This window comes from Petaurus breviceps, unplaced genomic scaffold (assembly GCF_028583685.1).
Source record: "Petaurus breviceps papuanus isolate PSGF00001 unplaced genomic scaffold, PetGlider_PUasm1.0 186, whole genome shotgun sequence".
Classification (NCBI taxonomy): Eukaryota; Metazoa; Chordata; class Mammalia; order Diprotodontia; family Petauridae; genus Petaurus; species Petaurus breviceps.
In genome coordinates this window covers 20999940-21026934 of record NW_027185798.1, presented here as the reverse complement: position 1 = coordinate 21026934, position 26995 = coordinate 20999940, and the positions used below count along the sequence as shown (strand labels likewise).

At 43.5% G+C, this 26995-nt stretch overlaps 1 protein-coding gene across 5 annotated transcripts in view; it reads right to left on the bottom strand.

The window, feature by feature from the left end:
- The window catches only part of SSH2 (slingshot protein phosphatase 2), a 251025-nt gene that overhangs the window by 44110 nt on the left and 179920 nt on the right, over nt 1-26995 (bottom strand). For all 5 annotated transcript variants that reach the window (XM_069089757.1, XM_069089758.1, XM_069089755.1 and 2 more), the window contains 3 exons: nt 16764-16867; nt 11666-11730; nt 2073-2194 (listed from right to left, as the gene is read on the bottom strand). In XM_069089757.1, coding sequence (XP_068945858.1) covers nt 2073-2194; nt 11666-11730; nt 16764-16867 — 291 coding nt within the window. The remainder of the gene's footprint in view (nt 1-2072; nt 2195-11665; nt 11731-16763; nt 16868-26995) is intronic.

The window sequence follows — 26995 nt, the reverse complement described above, 5'->3', positions numbered from 1 at the left end:
GAGAAGGCAATCTGACAACCCCAAAACTCTACAGGTTTGTCCCCCCTGAAGCCCTATTTGGAGCAGTGCCATGTGGAAACCAAGGCTATATTGCATTTAAAAAATAATTTTAAGTGGTTAAAATTCAGTGTAACTCTCAATTAACTTGCATGTAGATGAAATTAATTTGCTGAAGCAGCCCTAAAAAGCTTCTTGGGAATGCCATATCCTAGATGGGAGGGGTCAAACCGTGAGCCGCTCGAACCAGATTCAGATGTAATTGGGAAATGTTAACAAAATCAATAAAAATACAACCCAACCCAGATACTTTTAATTTGTGGTTTTCCAAGTCAATACACCAGGATCTGTTTCTATTTGAGTTTGACACCATCGGCCTAGACTACCAGCCTTCTACCTTCAGCTGAAAGTATCTTAAGGCTTCAGGCTTCCACATTGATGTGAGTTTTTTGCTAGGACTTTAGATAGATATGGAGCTGGGCTGACCTGCAGCCCTAGTGTTGGTGCTCTGGGGGCCAGGACTTCGGGGGTCCGGGGAGCGCTAGATGTGCTGAGTCACAAGGAGGACGAAGAGCTCAGGAGCTCCCAGCTCTTTGAGTTAATTGTGCTTCTTCTCATTCCTGTCTCCTCCCACAGAACAGAGAAGTTCCCACTTGTTAATGGTGGCTCCTGGATATGGTTCTGGCAATCCCATCATAGCCAGACGAAAGAAGTGCTACCCTGAACATGTTAGAGAGCCCTCCTTGTGAGTGGTGCTGAAGCTCAGCGCAATGTCATGGAGATCAGGTTGGACCCTTGACTGCTTTCTCTGGCACCACTGATCCCCTCTGGCTCTGGTGATAGGAAACTGGAGACCAGATTGGGAAAGAAGCTGCTTTTAGCTTCGAAGAGATGGCCTTTCCAGAGCTCCCCAGGTCTGGGTGGGGAATCAACAAAGGGAGAAGAGCTGGAGTGATGAAGAGGGTTGTGAAGCCCTCATCACAGAGTTCTATGATTGTGTGAAAGGGAGGCAAGCTTGAGGAAAGGGAGAGGTGGACAGGACAAATACTGGCTGACTTGCCTAAGTCACACAAAAGGTGAAAACGCTTCTCCCTTCTTAAACCTTAATGGGAGAAAGCTGCCCGTAGGTGGTTAAAAATCCCTGCATAGTATCCCAGCATGAAATGAAAGGTAATACAGAGTTACGCATGATAAACAAGGGAAAAGTCATAGCTGTGTGTTTCTGGTGACCCTCCCCCCAGCAGCTTCCAAACGGATACTGCTGTGGATAAATGGGGATCTCCAGGACTAACTCGAATGAAAAGTTTATAAACCAATACTTTTGGGGGAAATAGTGGCCTTGGCTGAGCTCACTGGGTGGCAGTGCTCTCCTGGGGTCTGGGTCCCACCCCCAGCAGGCCCTGAGTTCCACTCTAGTTTCAAACCAGGAAGTCTGTGCGCTGAGACACCTGGCAGGATTTCCTGAGGCTTATTATCTATCTGGACAGCAAAGATTTGCTTAGCAGCCACATTCCACAGCCCTCCCAAAGCTTCTCCAGAAAATGAAATGGAAAAAAGGAAAGCACTAAGCCTGAGCAACAAAAAGCAGCACAGGCCAGAGAGCTATGCAGAGGAAGACAACAAAGAGCCTGAGGCTCATGATCCCAGGTGAGTGCCCCCAGGAGAGCTTGCAGGCTGCACTCAGAAGACAGGGAGGAGTCAGGCCTGACGGGCAGTTTGGTGGCTCAACTAAACGAAATTCTAACGGATGGACATAAGCAGACAACTGACTAATCGACTTTCCTTAGGAACGTGAACTAACTAGTTAATGGTTGTTTCTTAAAGTGGGGGAAGGAGGATGGGGGAAGAGAAGGGGAGAGAGGACACGTGAGGCACAGAAGACAAAATAGGCCTGTTGCTGTTTTTCAAGCCCCATGGGTTTCACTGCCTCATTTCTCTCCAGACGTGGTGTCTAAGATCCACCCCTCCCCCATCTCAGTTTTATGCATGGAATTAAATCATGCAAGAGGATGTCTCTTTCAATATAAAATGCAAAGCTTATTTAAAAAGGAGTTTCTCTGTGCTCAGCACCATACCTGTCATTAGAGGAGAAGTCCATCCCAAGGACAATGCTTTCTTCAGTGTCTTGTCTGCCATTGGTTGACACCACCACCATATACCTTGTGCGGTTCTGGTACGTGCTTTCCAATCTCACAGCCTGTAAGGTTAACAGAAACCAAAGTAACTTCAGGAGACAGAACTACAGTCATATTGCCGACCTTCACTCCTCTTTAAATATTAATTTGTAGCAGGTTTTCTGGTTATATTTCTATCAGGTCCTTGTCCAATAACGACCTCATCATTCGACCAAAACTGCTCCTTCAAAGTTATTCATGATCTCTCATCAACAAACCTGATGGCCTTTCCTCCCTTTGACCTCGTCCGTCACCCTTTTCTCTCTGGGTGTTTGGGATGCGCCTCTCTCCTGGTCCTCCTCCTCTCTGACTGCTCCTTTGTCTCCTTGGTTGGAACTTTGTCTTGGTCCTGCTTGCTAACCATGGGTGGCCCTTGGGGCTAGCTAGGCCTGGGCTGTCCCTCTGCACTCTTTCACTTGGTGATCTTATCATCTCCCATGGATTCAGTTTCCATCTTTGTGCTGACACTTCTCCAGCCTCAGCCTCTCTCTGACTCTAGCATCATCCTTCCAGCTGCCTATCAGACCTCTTAAACTGGCTATCCAGTAGACTCCTTAAACTCAGCATGTCCAACATGGAACTCATCTTCCCTTCCAAACCCTGCCCACATTCCCCATGACTGCTGAGGGTACCATCATTCTCCCAGGCTCTAGACCCAGGTGTCATTTTCTACTCCATACTCTCTCTCACTGCCAAGGTCTGTCAGTTTTAACTTCATAACATCTCTCAAATACAGCCCACTTTCTCCTGACATGCCCCCACAATGGTGTAGGTCCTAATCACCTCACACCTAGACTACTGCTTGGGTGGACGTCTGCCTGCCTCAAATCTCTCCCCACTCCAGTGCATCTTCCACTCAGCTGCCAAATCTTCCTAAAATGCAGGTCTGATCATGTCTGTCTGCCTATATCACACACACACTCTCCCCACTAAACTGGAGTGGCTTTGTATCACCTCCAGTATCAAGTAGAAGATCTTCTGTTTTGGCATTCAAAGCCCTTCCTAACCTGCCCTTCCCGCCTTCCCCCTACCGTGCCAGTTTTCTTCCATCTTACTCCCTGCCAGTCCTCTCCAGTCCAGTTCCAGCTTCCAGGCTATTCCACAAACAAGACACTCTGTTCTCCATGTTGGGGCATCTTCACTGGAATGTTCTCTCCTCATCTCTACCTCTTGGCTTCCTTGGAAGTCCCAGCTAAAATCTCATCCCCTATAGAAAGTCCTTTATAAGCTCCTCTGTTGATCTCCAATTTATCTTGTTTATACAAAATTTTTACATGTTTTCTCCCCATTAGATGGTGAGCTTCCTGAAATTTTGCCTTTCTATCTCCAGAACTTAGCACAATGTGTAGCACATAGTAGGCACTTAATAAATGTTTGTTACTGACAATAAACATTAAAAGACTTTTAAAAAATTCTTTAGAAATGATATCATTTTTTTTTTTGCTTTTGGAGGGCAATTGGGGTTAAGTGACTTGCCCAAGGTCATATGGCTAGTAGGTGCTAAATGTCTGAGGCCAGATTTGAACTCAAGTCCTCCTGACTCCAGGGCTGGTGCTCTATTAACTGTGCCACCTAGCTACCCAGAAATGGTATCACTTCTTAAGGAGTTTCTTACATTGCCTTTTTACAGCACTCCATTTACTTAATAATCTACTGATCCTTTGAAGCTCCACAGAAACCTCATTTCAGATCTCAGGAGTAAAGTACTTCAAATTCCCATAACTTTCTCTCTTGACTATGCTCATAAGAGTGGAATTACACCTGGAATTTCTCGGAATCAGCTTCCACTAGGTCATCCCTTGCCAGGTTTGTACTAATCATGCTAGCTTCTACTGGAGTTTTGCTGTGATGCCTTATTATGGGCCAACAAGTGACTCTAATTTCTCAAAAGGCAGCCCAGCAGAACACAAAGGTCCGGTAGGTCTTACTAAGCCAGAGAGACTGGGCACAAGCCCAGTGACAGAATGTCTACCTATCAACTGAGGATCAGCCAAACCTAGTATCTCAAGAATCTCTTGACTGGCCACCATCTGATGAATTCATTTGGCCACAGTAACTCCTGAAAGGGATAAGATATGGAAGACAGGGTTGCAGTCTGCAGAGTACTCATAATGATGAACTCATAGATCTTTTAAAACATACCAAGCCTTGCCTCAGCCCAAATGTCTTGAGTATAGGGGCTAAGGACCACAGAAACACAGGTATAGAAATCACATTTGGAGAAGTAAAGAGTGGAATTCTTCTCTCCATCGGATCATCCTGAGAGAAGCCTGGGAAGCACAAACAGCAACATACCTACAGGTATATGTGAGTGTGGGAGCACACACACACGTGCACACACACATACACACACATGTACACACACACACACACACACACGGTTGTTTCTAACAAAGGCTGACCCAATGAGAATGTAACACTGGTACTGCATTGCCACGTCTAGAAGATGGAGAGCAGTCATGTGTACACCAGAAAGCCACATCGTGGTAATTCAAATGAAATACACTTAGCAGAAGCCAAGAGGAACTAAGATTTAGAACAAAAACCCACAAACACCACCCAAAAACAGGAAGGCCAGTCCTAGCAAGTGAGGGTCAGATGAAGGGAAGGCACAGCCCAAACCAAGCCAGAGGATGGCCTAGATGGAAGTGCCCCCTGGCCCCAGGAGGCCTGGCCAATAGTTTCTCTTGTATTTCAGGGCTTCTGGAACGGCTCCCAAGACAGTTACAATCATTTTCATCACGAAACCCAATTAGAGTAAACTAGAACACTGTGCTAAATGAGATTTCAATGATGTTACATATCTGAGCTCTTGCTCGCCGTGGTCAGTTCTAATTTAACATAAAAAAGGGAACCCTCTTCACGGTGTTTCCATCCCCATCAGGTTTAGCTTTCTGAATGTGTCAGCGTCCCTCTTCATTCCATTCCAGCTCTGGGAGTTTCTGGCCAGGACTCTTAAAACTTATTTGGCATAGGAATAACTGTCTCGCTCACTCCTCCTACACCAAGTGGTAGCAATTAAGTGACTGAATCAAAGCTGATAAAGGGGAAAATTGCTAGAAAAAAACCAGATGCAATAGAAGTTACTAAGTTATGTGTTGAAGACCTTTGTAAGAGGCACTTTATGATGGCATTTGACATTTCTTACCTAGAGAGCTAAGAACTTTAAAAAAGTTTCTCATGTATTTGGCTCTTCTTTGCATATTTTAATTATATATCAAATGGCAGGTCATATTATATTCAAATGAAAGATCACTAACCCTAGAGGAAAGGACCCACTAGTACATCAGGTAAGGTTCTTGTTGTTCAAGTGTTTTTTTCAGTTGTGTTCACCTTTTTGTGACTCCATTGGATTTGTCTTGGCAAAGATACTGGAGTGATTTGCCATCTGCTTTTCCAGTTCATTTTTGTAGAAGGAGAAACTGAGGCAAACAAGGTTAAGTGACCTGTCCAGGGTCACACATAGCTTAGTAAGTGTCTGGGGGGGGGGTGGATTTGAAATAAAAAAGATCTGTCTTCCTAACTCCAGACCTGGTGCTCTATCCACTGAACCACTTAGTGTCTCAATGGGTAAGGTACCAGGTATATATGTTAACATGATTTGGGATGAGTTTTTGGGACCATTCTTTCCTAAGCCCTTTAGTTAGATTAAAGATTAAAAGTATTGCATTTCCTAGGATTCAGTCACAATTCTCTTGACAGTATGTAGAAATTTGTCTGAGTCTTTACTAAGAGGAGTCTATGGTGTTTTATATTTAGATATCCTCTAAGAGGTGTGAGAGGAGAATGTTAATTTAAAATCCCAAGTCCTGGGAGGCACTGTCATATACAAACAACAAAAACTTGCCGTGGCTCCAGCATTCTTCTACAGCTTACCCCCTCAAGGATTAACATAATCTAATTTATTTCACTAAGCCAATTTGAGTAATTTTAAAAGGCATCCTTTGCCTAATACTCCCTAGAATTCACAGTAGCTTCCAAGTTTCTTTGGGGTCAAGAAGTGACATGGAATATAGGAATAGAGACCCTGATTTGGAAGCAGGTAAGAGAACAATCTTCTGCGCTGCCCATGGACAGGGCAGGCAGCATGTAGAGCTGACCCTCAGACAAGGCCTTCTGATATGCATCTTCTTTCCTTGGAGTCTCAGTAAATTATGGCTCTGTTGGCATTTTCTCTTTTCAACTACTGATATTCACAACACCCAAGTTCAGATTTCCAGGCGCAGAGCTACGACCTAAAGTTGGTAATGCCAGGATTGTGGCCCTCCTTTACTAGGTGAGAGAGTGAAGACTCGGCCATACTTGGATGTTCACATGGTCTCACCTAGCTGGGCAGTTGAAGAACAGGACCAGGAACACAACTTATTGATGCCAAGGACAGGCAGGTTTTCTTGTGACTCTACCACTTCCTTCCCATGATGCATTCTCTCCTCAGAATCCTTTTCTTCTTTCAAGGTGTAGTACAAGGATAAGTCACCATATTCCTGATTCTTCCAGGGGGTCATTCCCTCCACAAAATACTGTCAAATTATTTTACTTATGTGCGTGCAGACTATAACATTCCCAGTCAAGGTAAATTCGTTGAGGGCAGTAGCTGCCATTTTTGTCTCTTGGTCCCCAACAGTGAGGACAGGGCGTCCCATGTGCTTGAGGAATTGAATTCCCTTGATATGCCATTACCATTTCAACGTTCAATAGCTTTCCCTGTCAAGAAGCCCTTAAGCCTGAGGGCCTCCTTTCTCACATGAACCAATTTCACAGACAGACTTCTCTACCAAAGAGCACTTATTTCTTTAAGTTATCTGTTGACTGAGAAAAAATCCTTGACAAAAGGCTGCTATGATGAATTCAGAAAAACTTTTAAAGAATTTATTGTCATCACAACAGCCTTCAAATTCACCTGAGAAATAGCCCACATGAAACGTTTGCACTTTTCAGTGGGAATGATTGATTGGTCATCATAAGAATTCATTTGAGATGTCTGGTGGTACTGGGCATCTTTCAGAGCCTGCAAGTCCAGCTGAAGCAATCAATTTCAACCTTGGCTTTGGTTTCATATCTAGTCTGACTTGCTTTCATTTTTCACTTAAACTTCAATAAAATAAATGCAGAAAACCCTCTTTCACTCATAATTCCAACTACACATTTTTTTCTGGCTCTAGATATGGATCAGGATGGTAACCATGTTTGTTGTATGTAGGGATTTAAAGAGCCTGGGCACTAAACCCACAGGCCCTGGGGATTTGCCACTGTCCCTAGGTAAATCCCTCTTGCTGCAGTTTAATGCCATATTTTTTGTATTCAGTTTTGGTGATGATGGAGAACACCTGGTCATCACCCTCTGCATACTAACCTTTCCCACACTACACTTAGCATGTTGACTTTGGGTAAACATACCAATTACTGTGCTCCAAAAGTATTTACCTTCACAACAACATTTTCTTGATAAAAAGACAAACTTCTCATTACCTATTCTTCTCCCCACCACCCCTTAGGATCAGAAATGTTCCACTAGAGCTTGCTAGGACTCTGCCTTCATTGTAATCCCTTTTTGCTAAGAAAAAGAACCTTGCTTATATTGTGCCTTTGTATACAATATTTCTCTTGTCAGAAAAATTATATTATGAAGGTCCAAAGTCTAGACATGGGGCTCATCTGTTCTGTCAGAGGTTCAAAAGTAGGCAAATATTGAATTCTAGCCAGCCAGCCAAACAATACAGCAAAATCTATAGCTCAATTTAAAACAGACTTCAGACATGAAACAGAATTTGAAGATTCTGTTCTTCAGAAAAAAAAATGATCAAGGTTAAAGGGATGCACCAGTTTTCAATCCTTTTTGACTTTTGGGAAGGATCCTGGATGCATCTAAAATCAATGACTCCTAAAAATAATCTCAACCGTTTTTAAAAAAACTTGCTTCCAAAAGCATTGTTTCTTTCTTTTTTTTTTTTTTTAAAGCAATCGGGGTTAAGTAACTTGCTCAAGGTTACACAGCCAGTTATTTCTGAGTGTGGTGCTAAGTATCTGAACCCAGATTTGGTCCCCAGGTCATCCCGACACTGGAGCCAGTGCTCTTACTCACTGTGCTACCTGGCCGCCCCCAAAAGCATTGTTTCTTGACATCAGCACCACAGTGATGCTGAAGCTGAGGGCTAAGAACACATTTTTTAACAGACAGTAGCCCAGTATGGAGGCCATAGGTTAGTCCAAGGGTTACTAAAGGTCTTAATTTTCTTCTGCTTTATTCCTATTAGGCCTGGTCTAAAAGGCCTACTTTTTGTACTGACGCTTGAAAGTTGTGGCCCAACAGTGATGACATACATAGAACACATATTCTTCATAAGAATTCACACTGCAAAAGGAAAAAGCTGGTTTCATTCCAGTTACTTTTTTTTTGCTTTTTGAAGTGGGGAAGGCAGGGCAATTGGGGTTAAGTGACTTGTCCAAGGTCACACAGCTAGGAAGTGTGTCAAGTGTCTGAGGCCAGATTTGAACTCTGCTACTCCTGATTCCAAGGCCAGTGCTCTTTTCACTGTACAACCTAGCTGACCCACTTGTTATCTTTCTAATCTCACTTTTGGAAAGCAAAAAGTGAGAAGGGAGGGGGGATTGTGTCTCTATTTACTGTTGGGTTATTCTGAAAAGAAGAGAATGAACTTCCAGCTCACTCTCTAACTTTTAACCTCATGCAAAATCCCAAGATGAGTTTTAACATTCCACATTTAACTTAAAACAGAGAGCTTTGCTTGGACTCTACAAAAGCTCCTTTTAGCTACAAAAAGCACTAACTGGTCAAAAGTCATACAATGTAGCCAGTGATTTGGCATTTGGCTTGAAGACGACTCACTTAATGGTCTGCAACATAATGACTGTATATTTAACAATCTGACATAATTGTAAAACAGTGTCATGTCCAAATTCTGAGTTAGTTCAGAAATTTTATTTAAATCTTCTGAATTCATTTTAAAAAATACTCAACAGCTGAAACCACATACCTATTCAGCTCTAGGGACGGTAGGATTATAGATTCAGAGCCTGAAGGGACCTTGGAGGCTGACTAAGAAAAGCAAGGATTAAACTGTCAACTGTAGCTCTGGCTCCGCCACTAATAGGTGGTCCTGGGGGAGTTGTATTTCCTTTGTTGGCCTTGGTTTCCTTAACTGTAAAACTGTGAGGCTGAACTGAACGATCCAATGATCTAGTCTAATTGTCTACAATGTACACAACCTTGTCCCAACGTTTAGGTAAGACATCATCCCTGTCCCAGCTAAGACACGAGCAGAGACGAGTATTTTTTGTAGTGCAACATGGTAGGTACAACAGGGGTAGAGAGATAAAGAAAGGCCCAGAGAACGCTTCAGGGAGTATGTGGCCCTGGGGATGGACCCTCAAGGAGAGACAGGACTTCAATCACCACAGGAGGATGTGCTTGCCAGGCAAAGGAAAGTGGGACACGCAATGCCTACTAGGGAGACAGAATAATGCCTGAAGCAGAGAACATGAGCAGAAGAATGAGATGAGATGAATCTGGATCATGAAAGTCCTTAAAGGACAGGCTGAGGAGTTCAAACTTCACATGGGGGCAAAAGGGAACCATTCAGAGTTTCTGAGCAGGAGAGTGACCATAAAGATTAACTAACATGAAGGGAAGAATAAGAATGAAGGCAGAAAACCCTATTGCAATAGTCCAAGTGGGTGGTAATGAGAATTTGTATGAAGGTGGTAGCAGTGGGAGGGAAGGGATGTAAGAGATGTTAGGAGGCAGCCCAGCACAGTGGGCAGAGAACTGGATTTGCAATTAGAAGGCCAGGGCTAAAATCTTGGCAGTGGCACTCATGACCTGTGAGACCTTGGACAAGTCATTTTTCCGAGAGAGGCCTCAGTTTCTTCATCTGTAAAATAACGAAGGATTGGACTCAAGGGCCCTTCCAACTCTGATCACATGGAGGTGGGATTGAGGGGATAACAACTTAGACACAAAAGGTGAGGGAAGAGAATAAGCAAAGGTAACACCAGGTTTGAAATGGGAAACTGGGAGAGTGCTGGTAGTTATCAGGAATTTAAAAAGGGAGGAGCAGGTTAAGGAAGAAAAGAATAAAAGTCAGGTTTTGACATGCTGAGTCAGGTGTGGATTGAACACCTAGGTGGAGAGGACCCAAAGATATCTGGATGAATAAGTCTGGAACTTGGAACCTGGAAGGAAAGTCAAGCCTGGGCATGGAGACTTTGGCATCACTGGCATTGAGACCCAAGAGATGGCAGGCAGGTAAGAGCAAGGAGGAAGAACAGAAGGAGAAATGGGCCAACGAAAGATCCTTGGGGAACACCCACACTGAAGCCTAGAAAGAGGATGAGGAACCAAAAAGGTTCCTCTTAGCTCTTCACCTCCTGTGACCCTTGTTGAGAGCAGAAGCCATGTTTTCTCTTTATATCCCAGTGTTTGGCACAGACCTTGTACAGGGGATGTGCTTAATAGGTATTTGCTGAATCAAATAACTTCAAATTCCTCTTTGTCTCTGCTGCTTTATCTGACCCAGGGGTGGGGAACCTGCAGCCTTGAGGCCACATGTGGCCCTCTAGGTGTGGTCTTCTCATTGAATCCAAACATCACAGAACAAATCCCCTTAATAAAAGTATTTGTTCTGTAAAACTGGAATTCAGTTGAAAAGCTGCATACCCAAAGACCTAGAAGGCCACATGTGGCTTCGAGGCTACAGGTTCCCCACCCCTGATGATCCTTTTTGGATACAAAATTACTTTTATACCCAGGAAGTACAACCCAAATATCAGAAAGGTCACCAATCAAAAAAAGGCAAGAAGACAAACGATGAAATTAACCCAGTTCATCAAACTGGGAGTGGGAGCATTGGTAGTAGACAAGAAGCCAGCTTGGCCTTTCAAGGTTCTCAACAACCTGGTTCCATGCTACCTATCCAACTGGACAAACCCTCCCAACCCCATCAGCCTGGTCGTCTTCCTGTCTCCAGCATATACATGCCTTTGCTCAGGTTAGGCCTGACTCCTGACTTTTTTTCTTTCCCTCAGATAATTTAAACCAGTCATCCTTCAAGACCCAGCTGAGATCCCACTTGCCATTAGAAAGGCAGACCTTGCCATATTTTATCCTCCTCTGAATCCTAATCACATTTACAACCTGTAACACATTTTGGCACTTCATTAGATACTGCCTTGCTCAACCATTCCAAGCTCGTCTTGGTCTGATCAGCCACAGTCAGACTCACTGTTACTTGACTGTAGCATAGTGATATCATTTTGGTCCTCTTAGAGAACAAAGGGCAACAACCAATCAACCAGATGCTGCCTTGTAGAAAGACCATCATCCTCTCTGTCTCCACTAGAGGTCTAGTGCTAGAGTAAGGAGCAGAACCAGAATGCTGAATAAGCACCTACTGAAGGAGCACCTGTCTTTCAGCATAGCATTCCCTGGGAAAACAGAGCTTTGCCTCTAAGGCTCATTAATCAAAAACACTTACCAGCCTAATGTTGTCTTCAGGGCGGAGTAATATGAACATGGCCTGCAGGTGCTGCTGAAGATCACCTGGAGAAGTTTACAAAAGAAAGGTTGAGGCTGGCTAGAAAGCTCTCTTAGGACTTCGATAAAAGTGAATCAGAGCTTCACAGGTCAACTCCAAGATAAAGCATCAATTAAGCTGGTAATGGTGGCTAGTGATGTCCCACCTATTTAAGATGATTGGAAAGTGAACTGTTTCCTTATAATTTGAGATTTATTGTTTTACTACATTAATTGCTTTCTTTATGGCCCTTGGAAAGCAGCCAGTAAGACCTCAGTTGTGTACTCTGGCCGAGTAAACAGGGCCATGAGCCCCACTGGTACACAGTTAATATTGGATATCCATCTCACACCAAGGGAAATTTTAGGAGATCATGGTTCCTCTTAAATACAGGACAAGTATCAGACATAACATTCCCCTGGTTGATCCTGGTCTGAAGCTATTTGAGATATTTCAATTCACAAAAATCAGAAATATTTTAGATACCTTGCTTCTAGGAATGCTGCCTAGATTATCAGAATTTCGATCACCACTCCCTCATTAGTGAACAATATTCAAAAATAGGAGGAAGCCCCAATTTTTCTATTGATAATAGTGCAAAGGAAACGTAGTGCTGTGATGGGGGGCAGGGAGAGAACATGTGGGTGGAGCTGAGGAAAACCATGCATTGCCCCCATAAAGTAAACCAGGAGGCGAAAAAGTTTGACTCTGCCCAGTCCTGCCCTTCTGTATAAAAAGAGGCCAATTTTTGAAGAGCTGTGTAGCCCAGTTGAAGTGCCAGTTTCTACAAACCATGTTCTGTCAGCTGCCCTGCTAGCTGCTGACTGTAAGGGAGGGAGGGAAGAAAAAAGGAAGGAAAGAAGGTGAAGAAAGGAGAGGCTGCAAGGCACATTGTCAAATGTATTTCTCTTTCTGGGTGATTTTTAAAAAAAAAATTTTTTTTGCCTTTTTTTTGGAGGAGGGGAGGGCAGGGCAATTGGGGTTAAATGACATGCCCAAGGTCTCATGGCTAGTGTTAAGTGTCTAAGGCCAGATTTGAGCTCAGGTCCTCTTGACTCCGGGGCCAGTGCTCTATTCACTGCACCACCTAGCTGCCCCCAATTTCTGGGTGATTCTTAAGGGCCATTTAGTCTGGAGCTTTTTGGGGGCAGGGAGGGGAAAGGAGATGGTCTGTAAGCATTTTATTCTCCCTTCCTTTATTTCAGATGGCCACTAGCACTCTCTACAATGTACAGTCTTTTAATTTTCTTCTGAAAAATTTTTTAAAATCTCATTTGTTTTTATATTCCCTTCCTTTATGAACATATCCCTCCATGAAGTCTCTTATAACAAGGAATTCAAAACAAAATACACAACAAAGAACAACAAAGGATTCCAGCAAAACTACACAAAACATCAAGTAGTCTGGGAACTGCAGTCTTCAAAGCAGCAGAGAAACTGAGCAGAAAGGTCCAGCTCCATTGGATTTCACCATAAACCACAAGTCTCCTCAGCGGAAACTGGGCTGGGGAGGGTCAAGTGCTGTTACCCTGTGAAGGGTCAGCAATTCTCCTTACTACATTCCATACTATATCCTGCTGAGGAAGGCCTCTGCAGTCGCTCCATTGTTAGCCAGTATGGACAGGGACTAAGGGGGGGGGGGGAAATCAGTTTTGAAGAGGGCCTTGAAGAGCACCTGGTACACAGCAGGTGTTTAATAAATGCTTTATCACTGTCCTTGATACACCTGATACACGCTGAGGGGGCAGATCAGAAAGGACGTGACTGAGGGCAGCTGGGATGCCCTTCTCACCCTTTTAAAATTCCATTTGCTGCCACCAGAAGGTAAATTTCAAAAGACAAGCAATTTGTACAACTCTTTTACAACTCTGACCATGTCTGCCTTCCAATCCTTTTTATCATTTATTTGATAAAGTATTTAAATATTCAAATGTAGACAGGAATAGGTTTAACACATTTCCTCCTCTGACAATAAGAAGCAGGCGCAAGAAACACCATCCCTTTTCTTTTCTTTTAATTTTTTTTTGTCTTTTTGGAAGGGTGAGGGTAGGGCAATTGGGGTTAAGTGACTTGCCCAAGGTCATAGGGCTAGTAAGTGTGTCAAGTGTCTGAGGTCAAATTTGAACTCAGGTCCTTCTGACTCCAGGCTGAGTGCTCTATTCGCTGTGCCACCTAGCCACCCCAATACCATCCCTTTTCAATCTGCTATCAGAACTTCTCCAGATATCTTGATGTTTCAGGGTTTTGACTCCCAAGCATCATTGGCCAAGTAAAAACATGAATTGGGCTAGGCTGGTTCCAGAATGTGTCAGAATCCTGGGTGCAGTTATTGGGAGCTGGTATTTATACTGACAGGGCCTGATCTGCTCTGCTCCAGATCATAAATAAAGTTCTTTCAACTGGTAAAGCTTTTCTCCCTCCCTTTCTCCCCACTCTCTTCCTTCCCTCACCCATTGCCTTTTTATTTAGTAAGGGAAAAAGCTGAATTACTAAAAGTCAAGTGGAAACCTGGACTGAAGTTGTTTGAGGAAGTTTAGGCAAAAGAAAAAAAGGCCAGCTAGGGCCAGGAGCCCCACTCCCAGTTACATGCCAAAGAGAGATTCTCGGAACAACACATTCAGACGGCTGGACTAAAAGCAATACTTTGTCTCTTTCTTCCTTGTACTGTACAAGATGAATACCCAACATCACCCTGACATACTGAGCCTTGCTAAGGCTAGTTCCTCTCTGGGTGAAAGGCCTTTAGGGAAGTAAGGGGCAGCAAGGAAAAGTTTGGGGGGTTTTCAAATCTGAGGGCAGATGGATAAAGAAGGCTGACCCCAGTCACCCGACTCCCATGGCTTGGGACTTGCTGTGGAAGGACAACATCCTCACTGACATGATCAATTAGAATTAGACATGGTGACCTGGGAGAATGGCACCACTGCCCCTAAGATGCCTGAGATCACTGGGCTATAACGAGAGTCTTATGGCTTCAATAGGAGCCAGTATTTTGGGGTTTGACCTCTGACCTACTGGAGCTCTCTAAGGAGCTCCCTCCCAGCACTTACTTCTTCCATCCCTGGAGGCCACAAATGCATAAATAAGCACAATGGTCACAATGAGTAACAATTTCTTTCCAGCAGACCGGCTTGGACCATCATCTCCCACTGCAGTTCTTAAGCTGACATTTTCCAAAAGATCTTTAGAAAGGGGGCATGGCAGGCAGACTGGCTTCCTGACACCAAGCTCCCCCTTCCCCCCCGGCCGCCAACAACCTCCTTTTCTCTAAATTTTCCAAATTCATATAAAAAGTTTCTCACTTTATATGAACTGGTTTCTCAGCTACGTGACTTTAGCGGTACCTTACTTTAAGCAAAGTCAATACATGAATCTATCACAGAAGGATAGATGAAAGGGACCTCAGAGGCCACCTAGTCTAATCTTACTTTACTGATGAGGAAACTGAGGCTCAGAAAAGTTAAGTGACTTGACCTTTGGTCACACAAGTAATAAATGACAGAATCAGGATTTGAACTCAGGTCCTGTGACTCCAAGTTATAAATGACTGTCCCTCTAACAACCCTGTAAAATAGACATCAGGATATCACCTCCATTTTATGGATGAGCTCAGAATGACAGTGAATTGCTCATATTTGGGAAACGATTAGAGTCAGGATTCAAATCTACACCTTTCGATGCCCTTACTATCCTGTTCACTCTCAAAATTTAAGTTTGGACAAATGAGTGTTCCTTATAAATTGTTCTTAAATGAAATATCCAGTCTCTTTGCATTTAGTCAGAGACTCTTACTTACATGCCCTTGTAAGCTCTGCAAGGGCAGGCAAACACATCTTACTTAGCTTGTACGTTCCTTTGTACCTTGCACATAGAAGGCACACCACGTTTGTTGAATGAATAGTCTTTTGGAATGTACATATTTAGGATTACAGGAAGAGGTTTAATGGAATTATCTCAAAGAACTTTATTTTAATCTGTATTAGAACAAGCCTTGATGTCATGGGAACCTAAATGTACTTGTTTTTTTATTTATCTTATAATTTCCCCACGCCATCCATCGTTAGAAAATATGGACGAGAGAAAAATCATTTATTTATTAAGTATCTCTTATGTGCCAGGCACTGTACTAGGTGCCAGGAAAACAGAGAGACGAGTTGAGGCAGTGCCTGCCCTTCAGGAGATTATATTCTAATATGGGGGCATACCATCTTTGGGCAGTTAAGACATAACCAGGCAAAGGAGTTTGGTGTGGGGCATCACAGAGATTAGCTCCGGGAAGTTGGCTGTTGGACTGTCTGGCCTCTGCCAATAGCAATGGCAGCTCCAGAACAAGAGCCCAAAGGGCCCCCAAGGGGGAATGGCTGGAGGGAGAGCAGACAGCAGGGTGCCTCATGAGGGCCTACTTTCTTTTTGGATGCTGGAGGGAGTATGAAAGGGACAGCTACACAGAGGGTTAGTGAGCTGTCACTCATTTCTACCCCAGGTAGGAAAGCTCAGCCCCAGAACCGAGTGCCAGTATTGAGTGGATTGACTGGTGGCTGGGGGTGTATGAAGTCTCTTGAGGTCAGGTCCAGAGTATGGTTACACCAGGAAGGGAGTAGGGCTCCACAGAGTGGGGAACTCCTGTTTTCCTGGTGGATTTTGGCTGGGATGTGACACAAGTCTAGGGCCAGCTAGATCTAGTGGTCTAGGGTAGTTTGCACTTACTCACCCTAGACAGAAGTACTGGGTAGTTAGGAGGTGAAAATGATATGCTTAAGTCCAGAATTTTAAAAGCCTTTGATTTTCCCAGAATCTTAAGGGAACATGCCCCCTGAGATTTCTTTGGCTTGGTCCCATAGGAGCAGGAAGGCAATTTCAGCTCAATAAGGACAATTCTGTCAACTATCCAGGGCAAGAATGAAGTGGAACTCCTTCCATCTCTCAGATCCTGGGATTCTAAGGGAGAAGCTCCATTCATTAGATGACTTCCCACATTTCCTGGCACTATTGCGGGACAGCTAGAGAAATCTGGAAGGGGTAAGTAAGATGACCAAGGGGGCCAAATGGACTGCTTTACCTGCATGCTTGTTGCGCCTGTGACTGATTCTGGGTGTGGACGACCCATTTCCCCGAGGTAGGAAGAGGGCTGCACCTTTCACAGTGAGGAAACTTTCGCTGATGCTACAAGGAAAAACCAAGAGGGAGAAACGGGATTAATGCAGATTTAGATGCAAGAAATCAATGAATAGAAAACAAGACCTGCTTGAGGGACATACTTTTCACAGAGGCCACCCACACCTAGTAAAAGCCAGCTCTCATCTCCAGAGTGCTTTAGGGTTTACAAAGCACTTTTCTCACAATCCTGTGATGCAGTATCATCATTATCATCACCATTTTGCAGATCGGGAGACTGAGGCTTTGAAATGTGAAGTGACTTGCCCATGGTCACACAGATTTAAGTTCTGAAGGTAGGACTGGGATGTGAGTCTTCTGACTCCAAGGTCAGAACAAGCCTTTTTCATGTAGACTTAATTTCTAGATAAGTGTTTGAATTCAAACATAATACTACCCAAAGGACATCTACTCAAGCAGTGAATCCGATGTTGGCAGGATAGAAACCCCCCCCATCTTAACAATCGACACCAAGCCTTCAGGCTTTTGAAGCTGCTTCTCCCTGGGCAGTCACTCACACCAAGAAGGGCTACAGGCCATCTCTCATATGGCTGATGTTGTGTAACATATGTACCGCTTTAGCTATTTTATGAATGATAATGAAAACACAGATTTTGAAAAATCCTCTTGGGCTCCAGGGTTTGAAGTAGCACCTCTGAGAATTCTGCAGGTCTAGTGGCTAACTTCAATTTACAGAATCATAATATTTTAGTTTTGGAAGGGGAAGTTCAAGAATCAGCAAACTACCTAGTGGGCCCACTGTCCATAGGCTAAGAATGATTTTTGAATTTTTAAATACAAAATATTAGCTCTCAGGTCTTACAGCATCTGGTGGGAGGACCCATCGTAGTTTGCTGAACTTTGAGAGTCCAATGCCTCCATTTTGCAGATGAATAGACTGAGGTCTATAGAGGTAGAGTGACTGGGCCCAGATCACTAAGCGAGTTTGTGGCAGGCAGAGGGAGATAAGCTCGGGGTTTCCCTGATCCTCAGGCCAGAGGTATTCACAGAAGGCATTTATAGGCAGGACATGACCTGCAGACACTCTCTCACCAGTTTAAAAAGCCTTTGGCTTTCAAAACATGAAAAAAAAATGATGCAGAGAGGTGGAAGGGACTTTGTGTTTTGTTGGGCTGCTCATGTTTTTTCACTCTTAAATTCTTGGTTATAAATGTTGGTTTTCTTGGGAAGAAAAGGGAGAAGAGATATATTTAGAAATAAAGGTGATAAGAAAAGCTAGCGAAAACTTTTTAAAAAGTAATGCAAAAGGCCCCATCATCTCAGGCTTCAGGGAGACTGAGAACCCAGGCGCCAGGGGAGCAGCCACATATCCATATTCATCCCCAAATGAAGAGGCTAGAAAACAGGACTCTGATGAACCAGCTCAGGAAAATAAGTAAGAGCAGAGGGGGCCATCCCTTGTGAAGGTGAGCATTTACAGAGTGCCTTCCCCCTAACAACCCTGGGAGGGAGTGTCATGAACCTTCCTTTCTGGACCAGGAGCCTGTGAAGCACAGAGGCCAAGGCATCTGTCCAAGTCTCCTGACCTCATGTTGCATTTCCCACATGGTTATTATGAGATGAGATGACCCTTGTTGGCTGAATTTCATCCTTTTATCAAACAGAGTTAGCAGTGAAAATAACTTGGTGAGATAATACCCACATGGAGAACCTGAAGCTCATCTTCAAATTCATAGACAATGCCACTCCCTGAATTGGCAGGCAAGCAGCAGGGAAGTCTTGGTTTGTTTTGTTTTCATTTTAAAATAAAGCCTTGAGCTTTTGTGGTCTGTTGCACAAAATGTGTCTCTTGTTACATCTGTGGTGTGCACACGTCATCCTGGTGTGTGGGTCACTGTTTCACTTACATTACGGGAACAACTCAAAACAAAATGTCTGAGTGACAGGATGAAGCCAGCACACCACAGACAGGAAATGAAATTTACATTCCCACCAAGACAACAACTATTTTGCTTTATAAAATGAAAATAATTTTGAAAAAAAAATTAAACGTTCAACTTAATCACCAGCAGAGTAACAGCTTTGGGTACTTGGGATTCCAGTAAATCAAATTGTTCTTTATTTCTACAAAGGGACACTGGGCACCAATTCATTCAAGATCCCAACTGAATCAACTGTCCTGAACAGACAGAAAGAAAGGAAACATACATTTATTAGACACCTACTATGTGCCAGGTCCTGTGTTAAGTGCTGCACTTTGATCTCATTTGGTCCTTACCATAACCCTGAGAGTTAGGCACAATTATTATCCTCACTTTATAGTTGAAGACACTGAGACAGACAGAGATTAGGTGACTTGCCCAGGTTTATGCAGTTAGTATCTGAAGTCAAATTTGAACTCAGGTCCAATGAACTTCAACCCACAGCTCTCTATCCACTGTTATCACCCAGCTACCTCCTCTTGCTACTAATCCTCAGGTCAAAGGTCAGTTGAGGCCTAAGTTTCTGGCCCTTTGACATTTTGTTATAATAAAATGCACTATTTTTTTTTGAAGGGCAATTGGGGTTAAGTGACTTGCCCAAGGTTTTAAATGAACCCAATATATACGATATGATTTAATTTTTGTCAAAAAGTAGCAGACTTCTCTGTCAACACAATATTGGGCTCCACCAATACTCTTTTCCAAAAAAAGGTGCCAGGACTTCATACTGCTATTTTCATGAGGGGAAAAACACACTATCATCTGCCTAACCCTGACCAGTCAACCCACCAAGGCATGTTTTTGGCAACAGGAAGGATCAGGTTAGAGAAGACCTAACCGCAACAGTCAAATCACTATTCCCACGAACACTTCCAAGTATTCATCCAATAGATCCCCTGCACCCCTGACTCTTCCTCCTCCAACTATTTTCTCTCCGACACTTTGCAGATGGTGGATGTCTAATAAAATGTTGGTTGAATTTTGAATGGCAGGTCAATAGTATCCTTTCTGATGCACATAGTAGAAATTGCTTTTCCATTCAGGGAACACTCAGCCTTGAGTTTCCTCAGGGCCAAAACTTTTTTTTTTTTAAATTTAGGTAGTTAGACCAACTTAACCATTATTTATTGAGTATAATCCATGAGGGAAGGCACTGTCAGACCAAATCCAGGCTACCAAGACAAGGTGAAGAGGAACTCACCGTCATGAAGTTTATGGTCTAGTAAGCAACCTGACCCTAAAATGCCCTATTATATATATATATAGGGAGATAATATTATGAGAATTGATCATACATTTTGAGGCAGCCAGGTAGTACAGCAGATACAGTACTGGGCCTGGAGTTGGGAAGACCTGAGTTTACATACGGCCTCAGACACTAATTGTGTGATCCTGGGCAAACATATCACCCTGTTTGCCTCAGTTTTCTCATCTGTCAAATGAGTTGGAAAACCTCAAATCGAATCACGAAGAGTCAAACATGACTGAAATGATGGAACAAGGAACAATCACACATTTTAATGGGAAGAGAAAACTCATATTTCTTGCCTTAACAATCCTAGCTGCATTTGTGAAAATGCCAGTCTTCCTCAACAGCTGCCTCTGAAGAAAGTCAACTGACAAGAACATAATCTCTTTATGTCAGTTCTTTTAAAAAGCAGGTGTCCAGGGTCCTCAAATTTTCAAAATTTTTTATTTCCTTTAGGCTGAGTTCATGAATATGCAAAGTCTTCTCCATTTACTCCACAGAGCCTGGCTCAGATAATGCCATCATTTCTAAATGGCCCTGGACGTTAAAGACAGTAAATATAAACACCAGAGGACTTAAGACCTATAACTTGTAGGTTAAAAAAAGGATGAATGTAGAACATTTAAAGGACTCAGAGTTATTACTTGATTAAAAAAAACCCTGCATCATTCTAAAATAGCTGTTTTCTCTTGGGAAAGAGTAGACATGATGAGAAAATGATATGCAAGGCATTTACAGTATTCTCTTTCGAATTTGGAGGAGCAGCAAAATACTACAGAGCTTTTAATCTTAGTGTGATTGAAAAAGATCTATTCCTTTCTATGGGATGTGTTTATTAGATACTGGCTGTGCTGAAAATCATTATAGATTAGAGTTAAGGAAAAATATACTGGAGACCTTGCTTCCCTGAGAGAAAAGAAAAGAACAGTCAACAGTCCCCATCAAAGAAAACGAGGGAATGGGGGGGGGGGCAGCAGTAAGTAGGTTATAGGTCAAGAGGATCCAAACTCATACCACTCTCAACTTTTCACATTTCTCTTTCTAAGTCAGGGCCACAGACAGCAAAGACTGCATGCAGGGAGGGAGATGAGGAAAGGGGATGGTGACTATAACAAGTTCCTTTTTTTCTAGGACAGTGCTGATTTTAAGACATGCATCATTTTAATTGGGCTTTTCAGAAGGACTATCCTTTCCATAACTTTCTCTCCCTACCTGCTTATGTCACTACATCACTACCTGCTTTGCTGTTGCACACTAGGGATCACCGGGCTTTTCTGATTTGCTGTTGTGACTTCCTATATGTGTTGTCCCTCCTATTAGAATGGGCATTCCTTGAGAGCAGGAGCTGTCTAGATATTTGTATCCCTGTACACTGCTTTACATGGAGAAAGTGCTTAACTAATGGTTTTCATTCCTTAATTCTTCGGACCACGTTGGTTTGGAAAATGTGGTCACTGTAGGGCGATGGGTGGGTGGTAGGGGCTGACGGCTTGGGTGGTCAGGACAGCTGGGTAGATCTCAGAACCCGGCTTCTCTTGCCCACTTGGTTCCTTGAGAGCTGGGGCAGTATTTGGTGAGGAGTAAAAGACTAAATGAGTTACCGGGTAGTGCAGTCGTTGTTCTCAACCTACAACAGGGGGAAACAATGGCTTATAAAAGACATGACCTGCACATGTGGCTCCAAATTTATTCCACTGATAAAACTAATGTTACAGTCATGCCAAGATTTGTCATCTTTGAAACGAACTCAGTGATACCTAGAAAAGTTAATCATGATGCTTTCTCTCAACTGTTGTTGGGGTGAAAATGAAGCTGGAGGAATGTGGAGAGTGATCCTTCGTGAACAGCAGGTGGATGAGTTTGGAAGGTGCATTGGCTCTAGCCTCTGTTGGGCATCTATCTGGACAGAGAAGGAGAACCAGGGGATTTTAGCAAGCAATGCCTGCAATGCTGAACTCTGAGACTGAGTGATTTGGTTTTCTGCCTGAAGCCACAATTTGCACAATATCTGCCACAAGCGAGTTGTTGGAAAGAGTGTGGCATTGCATCAAGTGAGGTGGCTGTTTATTTGGATTTGATTTCTGCATCAGTTCAGCTATTATATTTTAGTTTTAAAGGGGAACTTTCAAAATCATTTTTCTATGTGCGTACCAGATTCTCCCTCACATGAAGATCCTTCCCAACTCTTGTTCATTTATCCAGAGAAAATGACCAGCTATGCACCCTTCAATAATAGCTCATCTTGCAGAAGGCAAGTGCGGGAGAGAAGAGGTATCAGACTGACTCCTGAAGATCTGCAGAGCTGTGGTGCTGACCTCAATGTTGTCTGACTGTAAACCTGGAAGATCTACCAGCGCCGTGTCAGCAAATGGAATCGCTTCGATTTGAATTGTCTTAGGGAGATTCTGAGGATCACTGACGTCCCTTCTCAAATTAAATTGCAAGCATTCAAACTCTAATGCAGAGAATGCAACTCCAATGGGCTAATGTAGGCTTGCCTAAAAGACTATTTTACAAAGCAAGCACTTACATGGTGGTCAGAAAAAGTGATACAAGGACACTCTCAAGGTCTCTCTTAAGAACTTTGGAATTAATCACATAACCTGCATGGGAGACACTGGCACAGGACCACCCAGCATGGCGTGCCCTCATCAGAGAAGGCACTGTGCTTTATGAACAAAGCAGAACTGAAATAGCTCAGAAGAAATGCGAGATGCGCAAATTTAGAGAATCCATCCCAAATATTCACACGGACTATTTGTGTCCAACCTGTGTTAGAGCCTTCTGAGCTCGCATGGGTCTGATGAGTCACAATTGGACTTGACTCTAACATAGTGGTGTCATTTTGGTCCTCTTCCAGAACAAAGGAAATACCCACCCACCCACCTTGCAGCTCATGGAAAAAGTGCTTGTCTAGAAGGTATGGGTTCAAATGCCAGCTCTGGTTCTACTAGGGCAAGACCCTTCTCCACTCTGGACCTCAGTTTCCTCCTCTGTAAAACAAAGGGCTTAGATCAGATGATCACCACAAGCCCTTCAAGCTCTGTCTCTAGGCTTCATCACAGGCCTGTGCAGGGGCACAGTGAGTCTGAGGCTGGACCTGCAGTCAGGTACCCTGACTGGCCTCAGGGGTCAGGGCTCACTCTTCTCTCAACACAAAGACTCCTTTAAATCCCAGTTGTTTCTCTTGAATTGTAGCAGTCACAGAAAATTGGAGACATTATGAGTTCACGACAGGATTAAGATATCACTGCAGGGTCAGCTAGGTGGCACAGTGAATAGAGCACTGGCCCTGGAGTCAGGAGGACCTAAGTTCAAATTCGGCCTCAGACACTTAATACTTACTAGCGTGTGACCTTGGGCAAGTCACTTAATCCCAATTGCCCTGTCTGCCCCCTCCAAAAAAAAATCAAACAAATAAACAAAAAGATATTATTGCAGGAGAAAGGGCACAAGACCCCAATTTAACAGTACATCTAAATATCTACCTGTCCATCAGTTCAACAGTACCTTCCCCCCCCCCAACTAAATTAATCCTATGAAGTAAAAGAAGTCTGATATATTCAGAAAGACTTGGGGTCCTGGTGTCAGATAATCTGGGTTCCTTCCTATAAAGGCTCAACATTTACTAGCTGTATGACAATGGGCAAAGTACTTAACCTCTCTATGCCTAAGTTTTTTTTTTTTTTAAGCAATCGGGGTTAAGTAACTTGCTCAAGGTTACACAGCCAGTTATTTCTGAGTGTGGTGCTAAGTATCTGAGCCTGGATTTGATCCCCAGGTCATCCCAACACTGGAGCCGGTGCTCTTACTCGCTGAGCCACCTGGCTGCCCCATGCCTAAGTTTTGAAAATAACATTTTGTATGGCCTCCTTGGAAGCAGAGGATCTTAGAGTTGGAAAGAACCTTTAGAAGTATGGACTGTTATCATTTTTTCAAATTGGTTCCAACATTTGTACCTTTCAAGTTTTTCCTTCTTTTAAAAAGGTCATTAAAAAAATAGAACATCTCTCAAACTATTGGTGATATTATAAGCTGTTAATTTAAGTGAATTATAAGATCTTAGGTCAGATCCAAAACAAACAACTAAAAACCCACACACAAACAACATTCTCTGTCCCTGCTAATATTTTATTTTTAGCTACAACCTGCCAGGGCAGTTCTCTGTCAACAAATTCCACTAAGTATAAAGAGAATTAGCTTCTCAAGTAAGTATGATCAAATCACAGAAAGAGTTTGGATAATAAAGGAGCTTCTACAGACCAAAGAAGCACTCATCTTCCTGCCATAGAAATGTGTCCCTTTAACAGCACAAATAAATACAAAGCTGGCAACCAATATTGTACCAAGCCCTACTGCAAAAGATTGGCCAAATGAGTCCAAAAACCAAATCAAACCAAAAATAGAGAGAAACAATCAGTGGGGTCTTGATGTGTGAAACCTGGTTCTGGCTGTCAATTATACCATCAGGCTATGAGCAAACTAGATGTTGGCTATCCCTAAAGGAATTCAGATATCACTAGGATAGGTCACACCCAAACATTATCCCTTTCCTGGAAATAAGACATGTGGTTTTTTGCCCCCAAACTAAATCACTCTGCCATACATTCAGGGACATCGGCTTGAGAAGTTCCTGCAGTCCATTAGGCCGTAAACTCCATGAGGAGGATGCAGTGCTTTATTTAAGCTCTCGGTGTCCAGCAGTGTTCCATGCTAGAAGCTACTTGATAAATGTCTTCTAAGTGATACCTAGGATCTCAGCTCCCTAGTAGATATGCTGAAGGGGCAACACTATGCCCAGAGCACACCAGATGGCCAGGAAATGGGCATCAATCACAGAACCAGCCCACCTCCAGCCTGGGTCCTGGCTTCATCCTCAGATCCCTTTGCCACACAATGCCATGCTCCACAACACCTAGGGGGCTTAAGGCCACCTCTCCTCGGACCTCAGTGCAGATTCACCCCCAGCTTTCTTTTCCCCCGTGACTCTGGGAGCCCACATTCTATATTAAGACACAACAAGATCCTTCAGCTGTTCCATCTTTCGCCACTACCAGGTGTTGTTTCTCCAACAGACAAGAGCCATTTTTTGAACAGTGACTATGGCCAAGCACTGTGGCTGGGGGAGACATTATCATCCATAGCTCCTGGCTATAGTTCCACTGGGCTGGGAGCTCCCTGAGGGCAGTGACTGTGCCTGGTACACAGTGGGTGCTTAATAAAGGTTTGTTCACTTGATTTGAAATCATGAATTTTACAGTCTATTGGCTGGAGGAGATGGAGGAGGAGAAAGATATACATACAAATAAACCAAGACTTTAAAGTAGTTGCAGAAGTTAATACAAAAGAGAGATACAGAGGGCTCTGCAAGGTCTCAGGAGTGAAAGATTCCTTCTAATCAGGGAAGGTTTCACAGAGGTGGTGACATCTGAACTGGTCTTTGAAGGATGGGTAGTACTTCAATAAGCTAAGACAAATGAGGAAGACATTCCAGGAGTGAGGAACAAAGGCAAAGACAAAGGTCCAGAGATGGGGAAAAAAGGGAAATATGCATAAAAATGTTTTTATCTGCTCAGGCTCAAATTAAATGGTCCCTTGATGCTACAATGGGCTATATTACTAACACAATCTTTATAGAGAACTGTTCAATAAAGTCAAGCAGCAACAGTTTTAAAGCACTTACTATGTGCACCGCATATGGTACTAATCATCGTAGATACAAAGAAACATAAAAACGAGCTGCAAGGTTCATTCTGGCCACATTTTTCAGATGATTGATAGTCTGTCTGCTTTAAGCCTCAAAACTTGTTTTAAGATCTTTCCCACTGTGGACTGAAGCAACAAATAGGGAACCTAATCTGATCCCTTCTTTAAGCTGCAGGGTCATTAAAGCGAATGTCAGATCTTGCCCTGTGCTGTCAAACAGTGATGCTCTCAGGTCCTGGGGTAGGGTCTTGAGGGTCCACTTGAGGTAGGTCTCCTCTTTTGCAGTTGATTGGCCCTTGCCCTATCTGATGCAGATTCCCGCCCCCCCCTTTCCTTCAAACCTGTTGCCTTTAACTTGCTGTAGGTCTAAAAGTCGTTGGGAAGAAGATGGGCCCGGGGGGGCACTACTCCTCTGACCTGCACATCTCCATGAAGGGCGAGAGGGCCTCCCTTGAGCCTCGGCAGACGGCTTCTGTGGCACCTCGTCAGCTGCTCAGAGGTCTTTTTGGCTTATTCTCTGATCCTGAGGAATGTGCTGCTGTTGTTTTCCTTCATTATGAAGGGGACCAATGATATCATGAGTGATGTCGACTTGCCAGTGAATTGGATTTAAGTGAGGCAGACGTGCACAAAGTCACCAGCCTCACTCTCTCTTTGAGAGTCACTGAAGTCCAGTGGCAGGACGAAAGTCTGGAGTTCAGTGGATGACCTGGGCACTTTAATTTCTGACCAAGTTCTAAGTGCTCTACAGTGGCTGTTTCATGGCTTAGAAATTGTGCCCATGTGCCCATCCTGCTGGAGGGAAAGTCTTCACATGCCTGAGGTAGCCATCCCCCTAACTCACCTATGAGCTGAGGCCTCTGGGTTGCTCCTTGACCTGGTCTAGCCTCTCTGCCACCTCTCCTGGGGTGTGGTCACCACATATGCTCTAGTTTCTTGGAGCCACGGGTGAGAGTAAAAGGTGACACCAAAGGCAGGCAGCCCTCACACCAGGTGCGAGTCCTCCAGAGAACCCCACATGCCTCTCTAAGCCAGCTAGATAACCCACCTTTGGAGCAAAAGCAACACTGGAGTGATGTTTGTTCTAGCTTATATTTGGTGGTATTTGTTTTAAAGATAATGTTCAGGCCTTGTAGAAAGACTAGGGACAGACCTATCCTCATCTAAAAAGCAATTTCATGCCAGTCTTAAAAGATACTTTTTTGTGCCCTCCCTTAAAATGTTCATTTAAAACAGTCT